Source organism: Scyliorhinus torazame, chromosome 13 (genome assembly GCF_047496885.1).
Source record: "Scyliorhinus torazame isolate Kashiwa2021f chromosome 13, sScyTor2.1, whole genome shotgun sequence".
Taxonomy (NCBI): domain Eukaryota; kingdom Metazoa; phylum Chordata; class Chondrichthyes; order Carcharhiniformes; family Scyliorhinidae; genus Scyliorhinus; species Scyliorhinus torazame.
This window is the reverse complement of record NC_092719.1, coordinates 123698653-123719054: the sequence shown is the minus strand read 5'-3', so window position 1 is coordinate 123719054 and position 20402 is coordinate 123698653. Positions and strand designations below refer to the sequence as shown.

Sequence of the window (20402 nt, the reverse complement as noted above, 5' to 3'; positions counted from 1 at the left end):
AGTCTTTTACCATTTCTTTCTCTCTTGTCTTTCTTTATATATATTTAACCCCCCCTCCCCCGATCTTATTCACCTTTCCTTACCCTTTCTCCCCTTTGCTTCCCTCTTCCCCTCCCCCCACATTTACACCTGTCACAGTTTATCCTCTGATGTTAGTTTCTCTGCTGTTCGGCCTTTCACATTTTTTCTTCTCTCTGGGGACTGCCATTAGCACTCTTTCCCCATGATTTCTGTGGCTATTAGCACCCGGTTTCCCTGGGTTTTCTGTGGCAATGATTCATCTTTCATTCTCACTCCACAGTATAAATATTTCCCACTTTCTCTGTCTTTAGCTTTGACGCAGGGTCATCTGGACTCGAAACATTAGCTCTTTTCTCTCCCTACTGATGCTGCCAGACCTGCTGAGAATTTCCAGCATTTTCTCTTTGGTTTCAGATTCCAGCATCCGCAGTAATTTGCTTTTAACCCTCTTAATAAAGTACATTAAAGGAAGTACTGCATTTTTGTGATATTTATTCCCCCCCCCCCCTTAATTTTGTGGCAGCCAACCAATTTTTATCTTTGGCTACAGCAAATTAAGACTTTGAAAAATATATTTATGCTCTCCAGTTCCAACACAAGGATTCAATGTCGACAACTGGTGGAATATAACTCTTCATGGTCAACTCTTGGATACTCTCAGTTGTCTTTTGGGAACTGTTCTTCTCTTTGGCTCACTCGCATGGTCTTTTTCTTCAATGTAGGTATAAAAGTCTAATTCTTGGTGAGATAGGGGTAAGTTTGAGTTTCTGTGGTGTGGCTGGCCAGACGGAGCTGAGGCAGGAATTTACTCATGCCCTTACTTTTAGAATTGTGTAGCTAAAAATTTAAGTTTTCGGGCCTAACTAAAGTAAAATGCTGAACTGGAAATATGGGCAGTAGACAATAAAATCATGGTCAACGTGACTTTACTGCCAGGGGGAGGCAGTGGCTTAACGGTGCTGTCACTGGACTGATAATCCAGAGTAATAGTCTGGGGGCCAAAGTTCAAATCCCACCATGCTGGTGATGATGAAATTTGAATCCAATAAATATCTAGAATTAAAAGTCTAATGATGACCATTAAACCATTTACGATTGCCGTAAAAACCCAACTGGTCCACTCATGTCCTTTAGGGAAGGAAATCTTCAGCTGATCATTGGCCAACATGTGATTCCAGATCCATAGCAATGTGATTGACTCTTAAATGCCACTCAGTTATACCAAAACCGCTACAAAGTAAAGAAAAAGGAAAGAAAAAGGATGGGCCACCACGCATCTGTCCAGGCACTGGAAACGGCAATGGCAAACCTGACCCTGTCGACCCTGCAAAGTCCATTACTGGCAACTGGGGTCTTGTGCCAAAATTGTGAGAGCTGTCTCACAGACTAGTCAAACAACAGCCTGACATATTCATGCTCACGGAATCATACCTTACAGATAATCACTATCACCATCCCTGATACGCCCTGTCCCAGACCTAGCAGAGGTGACGGCACAGTAGTATGCAGTTAGGAGGTTGCCCACAACCTCACGCTGATTGCCATGTACCATCCACCGTCAGTGGATGAATCAGCACTTCTCCATGTTGAAAACCACTTGGAGGAAGCACTGAGGGTGGCAAGAGCACAAAATATACTCTGGGTGGGGGACTTCAATGTCCATCATCAAGAGTGGCTTGGTAGTATCACTACTGACCGAGCTGGCCGAGTGCTAAAGGACAGAGCTGCTGGACTGGGTCTGTGACAGGTGGTGAGGGACCCAACAAGAGGGAAAAACATACTTGATTTCATCCTCACCAATCTGCTTGCTGCAGATGCAACTGTCCATGACATTACCGGTAGAAGTGACCACCGCACAGTCCTTGTGGAGACTAAGTCCCGTTCTCACATTGAGGATATCCTCCATCATGTTGTGTGGCACAAACATTGTGAAAAATGGGATAGATTCAGAACAGATCTAGAAATCCAAGACGAGGCATCCATGAGGTGCTGTGGGCCATTAGCAGCAGAATTGTACTCAACCACAATCTGTAACTTCGTAACCCGGAATATTCCCCACTCTACCATTACCACCAATCCAGGGGATGAACCTAGGTTCAATGAAGAGTGCAGGAGAGCATGCCAGGAGCAACACCAAGCATATCTAAAAGTGAAGTGTCAACTTGATGAAGCTACTACTTGCTTGCCAAACAACATAAGCAACAAGCAATAGACAGAGCTGAACGATCCCATAACCAAAGGATCAGATTGAAGCTCTGTAGTCCTGCCACATCCAGTGGTGAACGGCCATGGTCAATTAAACAACTCACTGGAGGAGCAGGAGGTTCCGCAAATATCCCCAACATCAATCATGGAGGAGCCCAGCACACCATTGCAAAAGGCAAGCCAAGAATCGTCAGCCAGAAGTGCCGCGTGGATGATCCACTTCGGTGTCCTCCCAAAGTTCCCGGCATCACAGATGCCAGTCTTCAGCCAATTCAATTTATTCCTTGTGATATCAAGAAACAGCTGAAGGCACTGGATACTGCAAAGGCTGTGGGCTCTAACAATATTCCGGCAATAGTACTGAAGACTTGTGCATCAAAACTTTCCCCTATCCAGTACCAGTAACAACTACAAAACACTGGCATCTACCCAGCAATGTGGAAATTGCCCGGTTGTTCCTGTACACAAAAAGCAGGACAAATTCAAACAGGCCAAATGCCATCCTTTCAATCTACTCTCAATCATCATAAAAGTTAGTTTGTTATTTACAGCACAGAAGTAGGACATTCGGCCCATCGTGTCGGCACCAGCTCCCAAAAGTAAGAAGTCTTACAACACCAGGTTAAAGTCCAACAGGTTTGTTTCGATGTCACTAGCTTTCGGAGCACTGCTCCTTCCTCAGGTGAATGAAGAGGTATGTTCCAGAAACATATATATAGACAAATTCAAAGATGCCAGACAATGCTTAGAATGCGAACATTTGCAGGTAATTAAGTCTTTACAGACTGTTGGACTTTAATCTGGTGTTGTAAGACTTCTTACTGTACTCATCCCAGTCCAACGCCGGCGTCTCCACATTATAGCTCCCAAAAGAGCAACCTAGCTAGTCCCATTCCCCAGCCCTATCTCCATAGCCCTCTAAATTCATCACTTTCAAATATATATCTCGCTCTTTTTGAAACCTCCTATGGAATCCACCTCCACCACTCTCCCAGGCAACACATTCCAAACCCCAGCAACTCTCTGAGTAAAGACGTTTCTCCTCATCTCAATAAGGTCACCTCTTAATCTTCTCTGCTCCAAGGAGAACAAGCCTAATTTGTCCAATCTTGGAAGGGATCATTAAAAGTGCTATCAAGTAGCACTTGCTTAGCAATAAACTGCTCACTGATTCTCAGTTTGGGTTCCGCCAGGGTCACTCAGCTCCTGACCTCATCACAGCCTTGGTTTAAACATGGAGAGAAGAGCTGAACTCCAGAGGTGAGGTGAGAGTGACTGCCCTTGACATCAAGGCAGCATTTGATTGAGTATGACATCAAGAAACCTGAGAAAAACTGGAGTCAATGGAAATCAGGGGGAAAATTCTCCGCTGGTTGGAGTCATACTTGGCACAAAGGAAAATGGTTGTGATGGTTTGAAGTCAGGCATCTCAGTTCTGGGATATCACTGCTGGAGTTCCTCAGGGTAGCGTCGTAGGCCCAACTACCTTCAGCTGCTTCATCAATGCCCTTCCTTCCAACATAAGATCAGCTGTGGGGATGTTCGCTGATGGTTGCACAATGTTCAGCACCATTCGGGACTCCTCAGACACTGAAGCAGTCCACATGCAAATGCAGCAAGACCTGGACAATATTCAGGCTGGGCTGACCAGTGGTAAATTACATTTGTGCCACAAAAGTGCCAAGCAACGACCACCTCTAGTAAGAGATAATGAATCAATCTCCCCTTGACATTCAATGGCATTGTCACCACTGAATCCCCCACTATCAACATCCTGGGGGCTACCATTGACCAGAAACTGAACTGGACTCGTAAAAAAAGAGCAGGTCAGAGGCTCAGAATCATTTGGCCAGTAACTCACCTCATGACTCTCCAAAGTCTGTCCACCATCTACAAGGCACAAGTCAGGAGTGTGATGGAATACTCTCCACTTGTCTGGATGAGTGCAACCCCAACAGCACACAAGAAGCTTGACACTATCCAGGACAAAGCAGCCCACTTGATTGGCACCCCTTCCACAAATATTCACTCCTTCCAATACTGATGCACAGTAGCAGCCGTATGTACCACCTACAAAATGCACTGTAGGAACATCTCCAAGGCTCCCTAGGCAGCACATTCCAAAACCACAACCACTACCAGCTAGAAGGACAAGAGAAGTAAATACCTGGGAACCCCACCACCTGGAAGTTCATTTCCAAGTCACTCACCATACTGACTTGGAAATATATCACCATTCCTTCACTGCCGCTGGGGGAACATCCTGGAAATCCCTCCCTAACATCACAGTGGGGGGTGTACCTACACCACATGGACTACAGTGGTTCAAGAATCCAGCTCCCCACTACCTTCTCAAGGCTTTAGGGATGGACAACAAATGTTGGCCTAGCCAGCAAAGCTGACATCCTGTAAAAATGCATTTTTTAAAAACAGGCTTAAAATGACTCAATAAACATTGCCGGCAAGAGAAGCTTGCCACTATTCATCAAATTGGCCATCGTGTTTTCATACAATTAAACTTCACAAACCGTAACCTTACATTGTGCAGTGTGAACTCATTGTTCAATGTACAAATAGAACCCTTTTGTTAACTATCTTCATTCCTGAATACTCCATGTCCAACAATATAGCTTTGCTCATAGTAGTACATAACTGCCTCTCAATTAAATGCAGATCTATGATTAACAACAAGCCGTCTCAACTTTCCTAATATAAGGACATTAAAATGAACTAGAATTATCCTACAGTAAGGTGTCAGATACAGCCTACTCACAAGAATAACATCTTTGGATGTGACAAACTATTTTAAGGATTAACCATATGGGAGAAATTTACTCGCATAAGCAGGTTGAATTCACGCTACCTAACTTGGCATACAGTTCAACCTTGAACACAACAGCTGCCCACATTGTCACCCCATCACCAAAAAAAATGTGTTCAATCGTGGGATGTTGTTAAGCAAGGCCAGCGCATACTATTCATCCTCAATTACCTGTAAGTAGGTGGTGGTGAGAAACCTTATTGAGCTGTCGCAGTTGTCTGGTGAAGGTATTCCACAGTGCTATTAGGTAGACAGTTCCAAAATGTTAACCCAGCAATGGTGAAGAGACAATTGGTGCTGCACTCCTGCAACTAACTGAAGTATATTGTGATGCACAATCCTGACTTGTGCATTCTAGGTAATGGGAAGGTTTGGGGGACTGATGTGGTGAGTGACTCACTACAGAATACCCAACCTCAGAACAGCTCCTGTCGCCATAAGTTTGTAGAATTGGAAGGAGCTGTCAGAGAAGCCTTGGTGAGTTCCTGCAGCACAGCTTGTAGATGACAAACACCGTAGCCGGTGGTGGAGAGAGTGGCGGATAGGGTACCAAGCAATCGGGCTGCTTTCTCAGAGATGGTGTTGAGCTTTTTGAGTCCTGTTGGAGATAAGTGAAGAGTATTCCTGACTTGTGCATTGTAGATGGTGGACAGGCCTTGGGGAGCCAAGAGGTGAGTCACTCACCACAGAATCTCCAGCCTGTGAACTGCTCTTCTAGTTACAGTTTGTATGTGACGAGTTCAGTTCCTGGTCAATGGTACCTTCTAGGCTGTTAATACGGAGGGATTTGATAATGACGCTGCATTGAATGTCCAGGGGATATGGTTAGACTCCCTTGTTGGAGATGGTCATTGATTGGCCCTTGCCATATAATGGAGTTAAGGTCATTGATGAAACAGCTGAAGAGGGTTGGGCCTTGGACAGAACCCCGAGGAACATCTGCAATGCTGTCCTGAGACTGAAATGATTGACCTCCAACAACCACAATCATTTTCCTTTGTGCCGGGTATGATTCCAACCCTGGCTTGCCCCCACAATTCTTATTGACATCAATTTAATTGGGGCTCCTTGATGCCACATTCGACTAATTACTACTTTACTGTCAGGGGATGTACTCTCAGCTCATCTCTTGAATTCAGCCCTTGAGTTCACGTTTAGATCAAGGTTTCAATGAGGTCTGAAGCCAAATGGAGAATTGGTGAGCAGGTTATGGTGAATAAGTGCCACCTGACAGCAAGGTCACTGACACCTTCCATCACTTTGCTCATGATTGAGAATAGGCTGCCGAGATGGCCTGTTGGAATTGGTCCTGCTTTTTATGGACAGGACAAAGCCAGGCAATTTTATATTTTATCCGGTGGTTGCCAATATTTTAGCTGTTCTAGAACAGCTTAGCTCAAGAAAAAACTATTTCTGGCACACAAGCCTTCAACACTATCGCAGACATGTTGCTAGGGCCCACGGCCTTTTCTGCATTTAGTGTGCATAGTTGTTTCTTGCTATCAAACGGAGTGAACTGAATTGGCAGTGGTTGAACCTACCATAATGTCATGGGCAGATGTTTCTGCAACATGTAGATTGGTGAAGATGAGGCCAAGTAGCCTTTACTCTCACCATCTGCTGCAGGCGCAATCCTTCAGATCTTGGCCATATCAATTGGTAGTGGTGCTACAAAGCTACCCTTGGAGATGGCCATTGAACACCCCGACCCACAGTACATCCTGTCACTTTGGTAGTGCTGCTGCAAATTGTTCTCAACATGGAAGAATTCAGATTCATCAGCTGAAGGAGGGGAGTCAGTAACAATCAACAGGATACTTCTTTGCCTTAGCTTGGCCTGATGCCTTGAGAATTTATGGGTTCAGACATAATGTTGAGGGCTCCAAGGATCACTCACTTCTGACTATATATCAGTGTTCTGCTCTGGTGATCTCATGTCTCCAGACTGTTCGTCTGGGCCTCTGGATTAATAATCCAGTAACATGACCACAATCCTCCTGTACCATTCCACCTCTACATCAGTGCTCGTTTCAACCCCGACCACCCCTTGAAATGAAGACATCACAATTTTAAGCGCTGGGTCAAATTAATGGACCGTAGGCCTTTTGTTTCCTTTTCCACTTTCACAGATTCATATGAAACCTCTTAAACCAGGCCTTCATTAACTTAGTGACGGACTTTGCTCATTTTCTCCTGACTTCCCTGCCTCAACATTGCATTCATCAACTCACTCAGAATGTTGCTGCCCACATCCTCATTCACACAAATGTCTCAGTTTGTCCCAGTTCTCGGAATTTCAAAGGGAGGATTCAGGGACATTCAGCCCATCAAGCTGGCATTACCCAAAGGCCAAATATGATTGTTCCTTAGCTTATACTTTTGCCCCCTTACAATCCACCAATTTCCAAACCCCGACTTTAAGTCTTATTCTTCTAGAGTGCTTGAAAATCTCCAGAACTCTAATCCCTTTTTGTGAACAAATATGGATTAGAACATAAGCACATAAGAACTAGAAGCAGGAGTAGGCCATCTGGCCCCTCCAGCCTGCTCCACCATTCAATGAGATCATGGCTGATCTTTTGTGGACTCAGCTCCACTTTCCGGCCCGAACACCATAACCCTTAATCCCTTTATTCTTCAAAAAACTATCTATCTTTATCTTAAAAACATTTAATGAAGGAGCCTCTACTGCTTCACTGGGCAAGGAATTCCATAGATTCACAACCTTTTGGGTGAAGAAGTTCCTCCTAAACTCAGTCCTAAATCTACTTCCCCTTATTTTGAGGCTAGGCCCCCTAGTTCTGCTTTCACCCGCCAGTGAAAACAACCTGCCCGCATCTATCCTATCTATTCCCTTCATAATCTTATATGTTTCTATAAGATCCCCCCTCATCCTTCTAAATTCCAACGAGTACAGTCCCAGTCTACTCAACCTCTCCTCATAATCCAACCCCTTCAGCTCTGTGATTAACCTAGTGAATCTCCTCTGCACACCCTCCAGTGCCAGTACGTCCTTTCTCAAGTAAGGAGACCAAAAGTGAACACAATACTCCAGGTGTGGCCTCACTAACACCTTATACAATTGCAGCAGAACCTCCCTAGTCTTAAACTCCATCCCTCTAGCAATGAAGGATAAAATTCCATTTGCCTTCTTAATCACCTGTTGCACCTGTAAACCAACTTTTTGCAACTCATGCACTAGCACACCCAGGTCTCTCTGCACAGCAGCATGTTTTAATATTTTATCATTTAAATAATAATCCATTTTGCTGTTATTCCTACCAAAATGGGTAACCACACATTTGTCAACATTGTATTCCATCTGCCAGACCCTAGCCCATTCACTTAGCCTATCCAAATCCCTCTGCAGACTTCCAGTATCCTCTGCACTTTTTGCTTTACCACTTATCTTAGTGTCGTCTGCAAACTTGGACACATTGCCCTTGGTCCCCAACTCCAAATCATCTATGTAAATTGTGAACAGTTGTGGGCCCAACACTGATCCCTGAGGGACACCACTAGCTACTGATTGCCAACCAGAGAAACACCCATTAATCCCCACCCTTTGCTTTCTATTAATTAACCAATCCTCTATCCATGCTACTACTTTCCCCTTAATGCCATGCATCTTTATCTTATGCAACAACCTTTTGTGTGGCACCTTGTCAAAGGCTTTCTGGAAATCCAGATATACCACATCCATTGGCTCCCCGTTATCTATCGCACTGTTAATGTCCTCAAAAAATTCCACTAAATTAGTTAGACACGACCTGCCCTTTATGAATCCATGCTGCGTCTGCCCAATGGGACAATTTCCATCCAGATGCCTTGCTATTTCTTCCTTGATGATAGATTCCAGCATCTTCCCTACTACCGAAGTTAAGCTAACTGGCCTATAATTACCCGCTTTCTGCCTTCCTCCTTTCTTAAACAGTGGTGCCACATTTGCTAATTTCCAATCCGCCGGGACTACCCCAGAGTCTAGTGAATTTTGGTAAATTATCACTAGTGCATTTGCAATTTCCCTAGCCATCTCTTTTAGCACTCTGGGATGCATTCCATCAGGTCCAGGAGACTTGTCTACCTTTAGCCCCATTAGCTTGCCCATCACTACCTCCTTGGTGATAACAATCCTCTCAAGGTCCTCACCTGTCATAGCCTCATTTCCATCAGTCACTGGCATGTTATTTGTGTCTTCCACTGTGAAGACCGACCCAAAAAACCTGTTCAGTTCCTCAGCCATTTCCTCATCTCCCATTATTAAATCTCCCTTCTCATCCTCTAAAGGACCAATATTTACCTTAGCCACTCTTTTTTGTTTTATGTATTTGTAGAAACTTTTACTATCTGTTTTTATATTCTGAGCAAGTTTACTCTCATAATCTATCTTACTCTTCTTTATAGCTTTTTTAGTAGCTTTCTGTTGCCCCCTAAATATTTCCCAGTCCTCTAGTCTCCCGCTGATCTTTGCTACTTTGTATGTTTTTTCCTTCAATTTGATACTCTCCCTTATTTCCTTAGATATCCACGGTCGATTTTCCCTCTTTTTACCATCCTTCCTTTTTGTTGGTATAAACGTTTGCTGAGCACTGTGAAAAATCACTTGGAAGGTTCTCCACTGTTCCTCAACTGTTTCACTATAAAGTCTTTGCTCCCAGTCTACCTTAATGAATTCTTCTCTCACCCCATTGTAATCTCCTTTGTTTATGCACAAAACACTAGTGCTTGATTTTACCTTCTCACCCTCCATCTGTATTTTAAATTCCACCATATTGTGATCGCTCCTTCCGAGAGGATCCCTAACTATGAGATCCTGAATCAATCCTGTCTCATTACACAGGACCAGATCTAGGACCGCTTGTTCCTTCGTAGGTTCCATTACATACTGTTCTAGGAAACTATCACAAATACATTCTATAAACTCCTCCTCAAGGCTGCCTTGACCGACCTGGTTAAACCAATCAACATGTAGATTAAAATCCCCCATGATAACTGCTGTACCATTTCTACATGCATCTGTTATTTCTTTGTTTATTGCCTGCCCCACCATAATGTTACTATTTGGTGGCCTATAGATTACTCCTATCAGTGACTTTTTTGCCTTACTATTCCTGATTTCCACCCAAATGGATTCAACCTTATCCTCCATAGCACCGATGTCATCCCTTACTGTTGCCCGGATGTCATCCTTAAATAACAGAGCTACACCACCTCCCTTACCATCCACTCTGTCCTTCCGAAAAGTTTGATACCCTCGGATATTTAACTCCCAGTCGTGACCATCCTTTAACCATGTTTCAGTAATGGCCACTAAATCATAGTCATTCACGATGATTTGCGCCATCAACTCATTTACCTTATTCCAAATACTACGAGCATTCAGGTAAAGTACACTTATGTTGGCTTTTTTACCTCTGTTCTGAATCTTAACACGTCGATCAGTAACTTCTCCTAAGTTATATTTCCTCTTAACCTTTCTCCTAATTTTCCTTGTCGTTGAACCCATATCTTCATGTAACAACCTGCCGCGTTGCTTCCCATTAATGTTTTCACTTCCCATTTTATTTCTTTTAGTATTCCTGGTCCTATTCACTGAGCTCCTCTCAGGCACTGTACCTTGTACTGTCGCCCTTTTTGATTTTTGACTATGACTTCTCTGCCTTACACTTTCCCCCTTACTGCCTTTTATTTCTGTCCCTGTTTTACTACCTTCCAACTTCCTGCAACGGTTCCCATCCCCCTGCCACATTAGTTTAAACTCTCCCCAACAGCTCTAGCAAACACCCCCCCCCCCCCAGGACATTAGTTCCAGTCCTGCCCAGGTGCCGACCGTCCGGTTTGTACTGGTCCCACCTCCCCCAGAACCGGTTCCAATGTCCCAGGAATTTGAATCCCTCCCTCTTGCACCATCTCTCAAGCCACGCATTCATCCTCTCTATCCTGACATTCCTACTCTGACTAGCTCGTGGCACTGGTAGAAATCCTGAGATTACTACCTTTGAGGTCCTACTTTTTAGTTTAACTCCTAGCTCCCTAAATTCAGCTTGAAGGACCTCGTCCCGTTTTTTACCTATATCGTTTGTGCCTATGTGCACCACGACAGTTGGCTGTTCACCCTCCCCCCCCCAGAATGCCCTGAGCTTTCATTTAAAACAGTGAACTGTCTGTAACATCTCATGTAATCCTTCTTTAATTATTCATATATTATTTGTCGGCCCGTTAGAAATAAGTGAAGAAACCAATATCCAGAACTGAGAAAGTTTGTTTGTGTTGACTCACTTACCTGATGTCATCTTCATTGGCAAAAATGATTACACCACGAACACCGGGTGTGTCCAAAAGGCTCTTGATGATCCGATCATAGTCTGCTCTTTTGGGGTCCGCTGGGATTTTCAAAGACTGAGCAATACAAATCCCACCTATGAGATGTGAAAAAGAATATTCAACAGATGAATAGAATAAACGTACAGGTAGAAGTATCCATCATTAACTCTGCATTGGGCATATCATTTTTTTACTATTCCACACACCTGAAGCAGATTCTTTTGGTTGTGTTTGCATGTTTATAGCTTTCTTCTGATTGAAGTTAAAATAAGGACATAAGAACTAGGAGCAGGATTAGATAATTCAGCCCTTCAAGCCTGCTCCACCATTCAATACGATCATTGCTGATCTCATCTCGGCCTCAACTCCACTTTCCTGCCCATTCTTCATAAACGTCTAACACATTACAAATTAAAAATCAGTCTATCTGCTCTTTAAATTTATTCAATGTCCCGGCATCCACCTCACTCTGGGGTAGTGAATTCCACAGATTCACAAAGCCTTTGAAATAATTTTTCCTCATCTCTGTGTTAAATCCGCTACCCCTTATCCTAAAGCTATGACCTCTTATTCTACATTGCCCCACAAGAGGAAGCAGCTGGCCCATATCCACTTTGTCAATACCTTTTATCATCTGAAATACCTCACTCAGATCTCCTCTCCTTCTTCTATACTCGAAAGAGTACAAGCTTAAACTTCTCAAGCTCTCTTCATAAGGCAAACCCCTCATCTCTGGAATCAATCTCATGAACTAGATTGAAAATGAAATTGTAGGGCTCCATTCTGCTAATAATTGAAAATTGTTCGGCCGTCTCATTCACAGGCGCCATGAAAATTAAAGTGTGGGTCTCCATTCCTCTAATAGTTTTAGTTGTCAGGCCTTCTCATTTACAGGTTGCTTGAAATGGTAGCCTAGCCGCCTTTTAAGCATAACTTCTGAAGCATAGCACCGGATCCTTTAACAATAGACAATCTCAAAACTGACCCCCTTTAAAGAGAATTTTACAATCAAGAGCCCTTTTCAAGATCCTGAGGGAGGAAATTTGGATAAAACCTTTGGTAACCTGAGACACAATAAAAAACAGCATGCAGCTACTTTGGATGAGTGAGGTGTCTGACTGTCTTGGCAGACTCTAAAGATTGTGTGCCATTATTGTGCGCCTCAACTAAAAATCGACTCCATTGTCTCCTTAATATTCCCTTCACAGTGCAGCAATATAAGTGAACAAGAGCAGTGTGATATGCAGCTCTTCAACAAAAGCTCCCCAGCACCAAGAATGAAAGTATACACCCGGTGGATACCACTCTTGATCAGCAATGTGCCACGGAGATAGATTTGAGGTAGTTCTAGAATTAGAGCGTGCAAGGGAAGGTTTTTGGCTCAATGCACTTGTGCAGCTCTTTGGAAGAATTAATAATGGGCGGCATGGTAGCACAGTGGTTAGCACTGTTGCTTCACAGCACCAGGGTCCCAGGTTCGATTCCCGGCTTGGGTCACTGTCTGTGTGGAGTCTGCACATTCTCCCCGTGTTTGCGTGGGTTTCCTCCGGGTGCTCCAGTTTCCTCCCACAAGTCCCGAAAGACGTGCTGTTAGGTAATTTGGGTATTCTGAATTCTCATTCCGTGTATCCGAACAGGTGCCGGAATGTGGCGACTAGGGACTTTTCACAGTAACTTCATTGCTGTGTTAATTGAACCCGGGCCCTCGGCGCTGTGCAGCAACAGTGCTAACCACTGTGCTACAGTTCAACCAAACACTCTTTTCCCTCCCTCAGCCCTAGGTTCATGCTGATACTCTCTTCTTCGTCCCATCTCCAACCTTCCCACATTGAAGCTGAGACTTTCCTCCTGTATTGTAGTTCATACGTCCCCCCTCAGCCCTGTTGCACATTACACATCACTAAATATCACTGCTAGCTGTCATGGATTTAATCCAGTCTTAGAGTTGCCTTTGTCTTCATGGTTTATAACACTGCTGATGTGGCTTTGAAGGAAGGTCTTAAAGGCAAAGAAGCAAAAGTGTTCAGGGACGGTATCCCAGAGAATGGGGCCTGGGTAATTGAAAGCATAAACCACAAATGGTCTCGCTGAGGGAGGCAAGGAAAAATAGAAGTCGAAAAACAGAGAGCTCGCACCACAGAACTAAAGCAAAAGAATTGGACGTGAGGGACCTAATCGGTTTCAAATCGAGAACGATCATAAATCTGAACCCTTTCTTTCATCCATGGTGTTTATGTTAATATGCTGCCCTCTTGTTTCGGACAAGGCTGCTGAAAATTTGGTGCAGGTACCAGTCTTGTCTCATTAGTCACTGCTGACCTAAGAGCCGCTGTGGTGTTTGATCACTTCCTTCACATATCATAATTATATACTGAGACTAGTTATGATCCGGTTAGGGCTCGGTAATGCTGAAAGAAGAACAATGCCACAAGATTTTACATTTTTAAAGAAAAAACATCATTTTTTATTAGCATTAAAAAAAAAGCCATTAACTTAACACTAGGTGAGAGTCCAACACATTTATTTGGAATCACTAGCTTTCAGAGCATAGTTCCTTCATCTCCGGACTTTAACCTGGTGTTGTAAGACTTCTTACTGTGCCCACCCCAGTCCAATGCCGGCATCACCACATCACAACTGAACACTAGTTTATGCTAGTTATACATATGCTATGAATTCAGTTCTACTTTTTTCTCCCCCACCCTCCGTTCCAAGAATCCCTTTGTATCTTACAAGAAGGTTCATCTATTGGACTCAACCCAAAAAGTATACCACAGCCCTTTGGTTTCCAGCTGTAAGATTCCAGGGTCCTCCCATTAGCCTTTGGCTATGTGACCTTCTAACTTTTCCCTTATAGACCTCAGCTCCTTGTCCTGATCGCTGGCAGATTTCCAACTGCCTTTGCACAGCTTTCCAAATCAACTCCGTAAACTGCTTTATGCCACAATGCTCTGTGAGACCACTGCAGGATTCTTCCACCAGCTTAAAACTAGAATAAATCTCCCAGCTGCTTTTCCCCTCATGAAATCCAAATTGAGATTGAGCTCCAGCCATATTTCATATGGTGAACAATGAAGTCAACATTTTCTCTGTTTGAAATGCAGACTGACTGACCTGTTAGCTCTATCAATCTGGTGAGATGCAATCTATAACCAAAGCAAAGCTACAACTCCCTCCATCTGTTCCCAAACCTAACTGCCTGTTCCTGTCAAAACAGATAAATCATATAAAAAACTCTCTAAGCAAGGATCCATCCTGAATCATTATCTCTGTAGTAATCTTGCATGTTTTGGCATGATTCAACCAGAAACAGAAACAAATGATTTTACCTTCAACATAGCTCTTTGATTCTGTAATCTATATGGATAATTTGTATTCCTATTGCGTTTACAACTCTTTCTCCAACTCCCTAGTTCCATAACAAGTTTAGAGATCAACTCTGACCTTGCAAGCCAAACACCAGGCAACTTTTAAATGCAATAAAATCAGGCTAGTTTGAGTTGCATTTACATCAGAGCTGTTTTAACAGCCTGTCAACCAAGTGCCCTATTTATCTACAGTTAGAACTTTAATTTTTAAAATTAAAACTTATATTCTGAAACATATATATTACTAGATATTTGTGACAAAACATCACTACTCCAGCTTCATGGTATTGTTCAATATTGGTGCTCCCCACATTACCCTGCATGCCCTTTTATTCTACCATTCCCCCCTATGTCCCCTCATATTTCACATGGCCCCTCCATGCCTCCTCAAACTTACCATGCCTCATCATATGCCCCATATAACCCCATTCTCCTTGTACTCCCCACGCTCCCACCATACCCATCAAGGATGATCCATACCCACTAAGCCAGTATCCACTATGAGAAGACCTTAGGATATCTTTCAATCATAGATTATCATAGAATTTACAGTGCAGAAGGAGGCCATTCGGCCCATCGAGTCTGCACCGGCTCTTGGAAAGAGCACCCTACCCAAGGTCAACACCTCCACCCTATCCCCATAACCCAGTAACCCCACCCAACACTAAGGGCAATTTTGGACACTAAGGGCAATTTATCATGGCCAATCCACCCAATCTGCACATCTTTGGACTGTGGGAGGAAACCGGAGCACCTGGAGGAAACCCACGCACACACGGGGAGGATGTGCAGACTCCGCACAGACAGTGACCCAAGCCGGAATCAAACCTGGGACCCTGAAGCTGTGAAGCAATTGTGCTATCCACAATGCTACCGTGCTAATATTCAAATGGATATTGAACTTCCAACAGTCTAATAGAACTGCCGTTCAAATACACTTCATACTGAAAAATCCTCTAATTCTTAAAAGCCATTCAAAAGGTTTAAATCCCATCAAGTGGTCAGAATGAACACTTATTACCTTACCACATCAAGGGTAGATAATCCTTAAGTAACTGCTTAAAATAATCAATCAAATGGTGAACACAGCGCCGCCCCTTCAGATTACTACACTACTGTTCCCAAGCAGTGTTTTCCTTAGCTTGAAATGCGTAAGAGCACTTTTCCAAATGGGAAAAGTATTCTAATGCATCTCAGTACTTGCACAATGCCAACCAATGTATGGTCAGTTTACCACTGCAATAGAGGCCGATTCACTGCTGTAAAAGACATCCAGCTTACAATACTGCATATGACTATTGTAACTGAAAGAATGTTTTATTTTGTTTTTCAAAGCCCATCAATGAAAGAATTCCAGGAACCGATGACTGTTTTTGTTTGGTTCCCTGCTTGGAAAGGGGTTCCCTGTGGTTCACAACTCCTCTGAGAGGCCACGAATCATGTCTGCTTTCAGAAGGGGCACAATCTCATGAAAATTGGAGGGGATTGAACTGTCCTCCCCTGCAAGGGAACTGACAAGGGCGGGATGATTTCACACAAGCCAACTACCCAGACCATTATCACATACCACAAAAATTGCTCGTTAAGAGAATGGGGCAGAAATCCTGAACGCGCTCTCAAGTCGACCAAACTCAGCCTTTCTAACTCTGATAAAGAGTCATACGGGCACGAAACGTGAACCCTGTTTCTCTCCCCACAAATGCTGCCAGACTTGCTGAGTTTTTCCAGCATTTTCTGTTCTTGTTTCAACATATCCTTCCTCTCTTTCGAATCTGAATTTGAGTGGGCCCTCTGGGTGTGTGCGTGCATGTAAAAGGTGGTGTGTACTTTATTATTTTACCTAGATTTACAATCAAAGCAACCTCTTTCTTTGTTCACCTGAAGGAAACCTGCCCAAGTGTCTCTTTTATGATCACAGTACGAAAATTGTTAAACACTCACAGAATTGCCAAGTGCAACAGTCTAAATTTACAAACCTTGTCACGCTCAAACAAAGAGTGGAAAGAAAAGGGGAGTCATTGGACCCCTCCTCACCTGGTCATAACTACCATCAAGGTAATATTGAATGATTCACTGATATTAACACAAAATTACCCTCCACTAAATATAATAATGACGGTCACTAATTCTTTCTCAACTGGTGGGCCTTCATCAACCCTGAATGTTGTGTGTACAGAAGCCTGAGGAAGATCAGCATCTATTTGTAACCTGCTTCTACGCCAACTTTCGTTCCCCATAATAAAATACATAACAGCTTAGGATTCCAGAAACAAATGTTTTTTTGCATATCATCTAGATCTCCAAACCATTTAACTCTTGACCCAGTGTTGTGTAAACTGATGGTTTAAAGCCTGTGTGCACACCAGCAAAAGTGACAATAATAGTTGCATCTTTCACAAGGTTTTACCTTGTGATCAAAGCAACTGCCAACCAACAGTTCTCAGCTCTACACTTGATGGGCAATGGATAGCCATGGTCTCTCGCACAGCCTTCCAGCATGGGTTAGAATCGGCATCACCGAGTATCACACATCACTGATTTACATACATCCTGCACGCAGCAACACTGAAGAATAATATTTGTGTCTTGCATTTCTACAATCTCGGGTCCACTGAGACTCATTTTAAGATGTCAGTCCTGTGAATTTGCATTTCCAATATGAATGAAGAGAATATATTTTTAAAGTGTTGAATGTTCTCCGTGCAATCCAGAACGCTAACTTCTGATATATGTTTACCTGACTTTTTTACCTTTTACTTTTTTAGTTACCTTTAACTTGCAGACTTTTCAGGAGACACACACACAACGCAACGCTGCTGTAAGGCAGTCGGTGGATGCCGAGGGATCCTTCTTCCGAAATCTACCCAGCTCGCCATGCCTCATGAGATTGACGTCCATTGTGGATGGCTCACCTTTTGGCAATCTGAATATTAGAGTAAGACAGCTAGTCTCACTCTAATATGCACTCCCATGACCTACCCAAGGTGATCGGATCTAATCCCCTTGCCTAGACTTCAGGCGATGGCTGTTCAGTGCTGGTCTCCAAAAACGGGGGCGAGATGGAACGGCACTCGTGGGGGTCTCTCAGGGGATTAGGGGCCCTATGTACTTGCCATCTGGACATGGTGGCATCCTGGCACTGCTGGTGCCACCCAGGCACCTTGGTGCTGCCAGCCTGGCACCCTGATAGTGGCACCTGGGTGCTGGCTGGCAATTCTCAGGTGGCATTGTCAGGGTACCAGACTGGCACTGCCAAGGTGCCAAGCTGACATTATTCCCGCTCTGCGGATTGGTCCCCAAGTGCGGGGAGTTGTGGGGGGTGGGAACTGAGGCTTTGGAGGTGTTCAGGGTTGCGTAAGGGATCGAGATCAGGATGCCATTTTTAAATGGCGTCTTCCCGATCTCTTTCTGCACTGAGAGGTTCTGACGAGCGGAGCTCCTCAATGCAGAAAACAGGACTAAGTGCGGCCTTGTCTGGGAGTTCCCTGCTGAGGCCCCGTAACTACCTGAATGGAAGTTCAATAGTATTTCTTGGTCCTCCGGGCACTGGGAAACACCCGGCTAAACGCGCTCTACGGAACTCTGTTCCCATTTGGGTAGATCGTGCCCTATATATCTATTTCAGATTTCAAAAATACATCGATACACAGAAACACAGAATGGAACACTGAAATTTACTCTAACAAAACAGTCATCACAAGTGGACATTACAAAAACAACTAGTTCTTCAATAGAGGTGAAGGCTGATTTCTTCTAGATTTGCAACCAGGATTTGGTGGTTGACTATTTCAGGCGTTACACCAGTTTTCTCTTTCTTTGGAGAGTGTTTGTGGACAATTCTGAAGAATTGCCTATGCATCCTGGGCCAATAAAGACTGGCAGGCACTCTGGGGATGCAGGCTCCCGTGAAGGTGTGAGCCGAATGAATTGCTGACATTTATTTCTTATGCAATGCAGCTGGTGCCACAATTTTCTGTCCTTTGGTTATCAAGCCGCTTGTCCAGCTAGTTCATCTTGAAAGTCAAAGTAAACGTGGGAGGCATACAGCTACCTGCATCATGATGCTAGATTCGTCTTGCTGAATAACTGTTTGTCTTTTTAAAATAATTTTTATTAAAGGTTTTCATAAAATATCAATAACAAAATGAGAAAGAAAAAAGAACCCAACAGGGTTAAGTACAAAACACAATCTAAAAAAAAAACCCAACCCCCCCACCCCCCTCCCCCCTGTACATAAATAATAAATTAACATTAACACCCCGACTTAACACAACAGATGTATACACCCCCTCAGACCCTCCAGTGTAAATAACATAAACAAAAATAAAGTAAACCCCCCCCCCCCCCGAGCTGCTGCTGCCATTGACCAATATCTATCGTTCTGCCAGAAAGTCTAAGAACGGTTGCCACCGCCTAAAGAACCCTTGTACCGACCCTCTCAAGGCGAATTTCACCCTCCAATTTAATTAACCCCGCCATATCGCTGATCCAGGATTCCACGCTTGGGAGCCTCGCATCTTTCCACTGAAGGAGAATCCTTCGCCGGGCTACCAGGGACGCAAAGGCCAGAATTCAGGCCTCTTTCACCTCCTGCACTCCCGGCTCCTCTGCCACCCCAAATATTGTGAGCCCCCAGCCCGGTCTGACCCTGGATCCTATCACCCTCTGTCTTGCTGAATAATAATATACGGTTGTTTCAGAACCAGATCATCCCCTGAAGTGCAATTCAGTTGTTGCCAGTAAATCTCCAACTGGAAGTAATTCACCTTCATCAGTTTCTCTCAGCTCAGGTGTAACATCATGAGTTAGCATCTGACACGTTTGCTCCGCTCACTGAAAAGGCTGGAATCATGATCTCCTTTCTTCTAAGATACTTTGAGACAAAATCTTTAGTCTTAGCAACATTCTTTGAAGTCTCTTAGAGGTGCTGCTCAATGGCTTGCAAACTATTGATTCTAACAGACGGTATTCCATTTCAATATTCATCATGTTCTGGCCACAGATGTGAGCTTTAAATGTACCTCAGGCAAACACGATCGCTACAAGTTCTTTCTGGATCTACGCAGACAAGTCTGCATCACAAACCAGCCGACTGAGCTAAACCGGCCCTCATTGATTCATGAGTGAAGTCAGACAAGAGCAGCTCATTCCTACAGCCAGACAATTTAGCATTTTGAAAACCTTTGGGGAAGATAGACCTTAAATAGAGCCAGGGAGAAGGACGGAATGCTCCTAAGAGAGCAGTTTATAAATCAGGAGCTCCCAAATCTCTTAGATGATACTTACTCCAGTTTACAGCAAGGGAGTTAGTGAATTTTGTTTCATATTTGTTTTTTTCGCGGGCAGCACGGTGGCTCAGTGATAGCACTGCTGTCTCACGGCGCCGAGGTCCCAGGTTCAATTCTGGCTCTGGGTCACTGTCCGTGAGGAGTTTGCACATTCTCCCCATGTTTGTGTGGGTTTCACCCCCCCAACCCAAAGATGTGCAGGGTAGGTGGATTGGCCACGTTAAATTGCCTCTTAATTGGAAAAAATGAATTGGGTACGCTAAATCAAAAAAAATAATAAAACATTGTTTTTTTCTCTCAAAACAAAGAACGAAGAAAAGTACAGCACAAGAACAGGCCCTTCGGCCCTCCAAGCCTGCACCGACCATGCTGCCC

General features: G+C 43.9%; 1 protein-coding gene across 4 annotated transcripts in view; it reads right to left on the bottom strand.

Moving 5' to 3' along the window:
* Positions 1-20402, bottom strand: part of LOC140388266 (metabotropic glutamate receptor 7-like) — a 1207316-nt gene that overhangs the window by 626662 nt on the left and 560252 nt on the right. For all 4 annotated transcript variants that reach the window (XM_072472130.1, XM_072472129.1, XM_072472131.1 and 1 more), the window contains one exon: positions 11331-11466. In XM_072472130.1, the coding sequence (XP_072328231.1) occupies positions 11331-11466 (136 nt within the window). The remainder of the gene's footprint in view (positions 1-11330; positions 11467-20402) is intronic.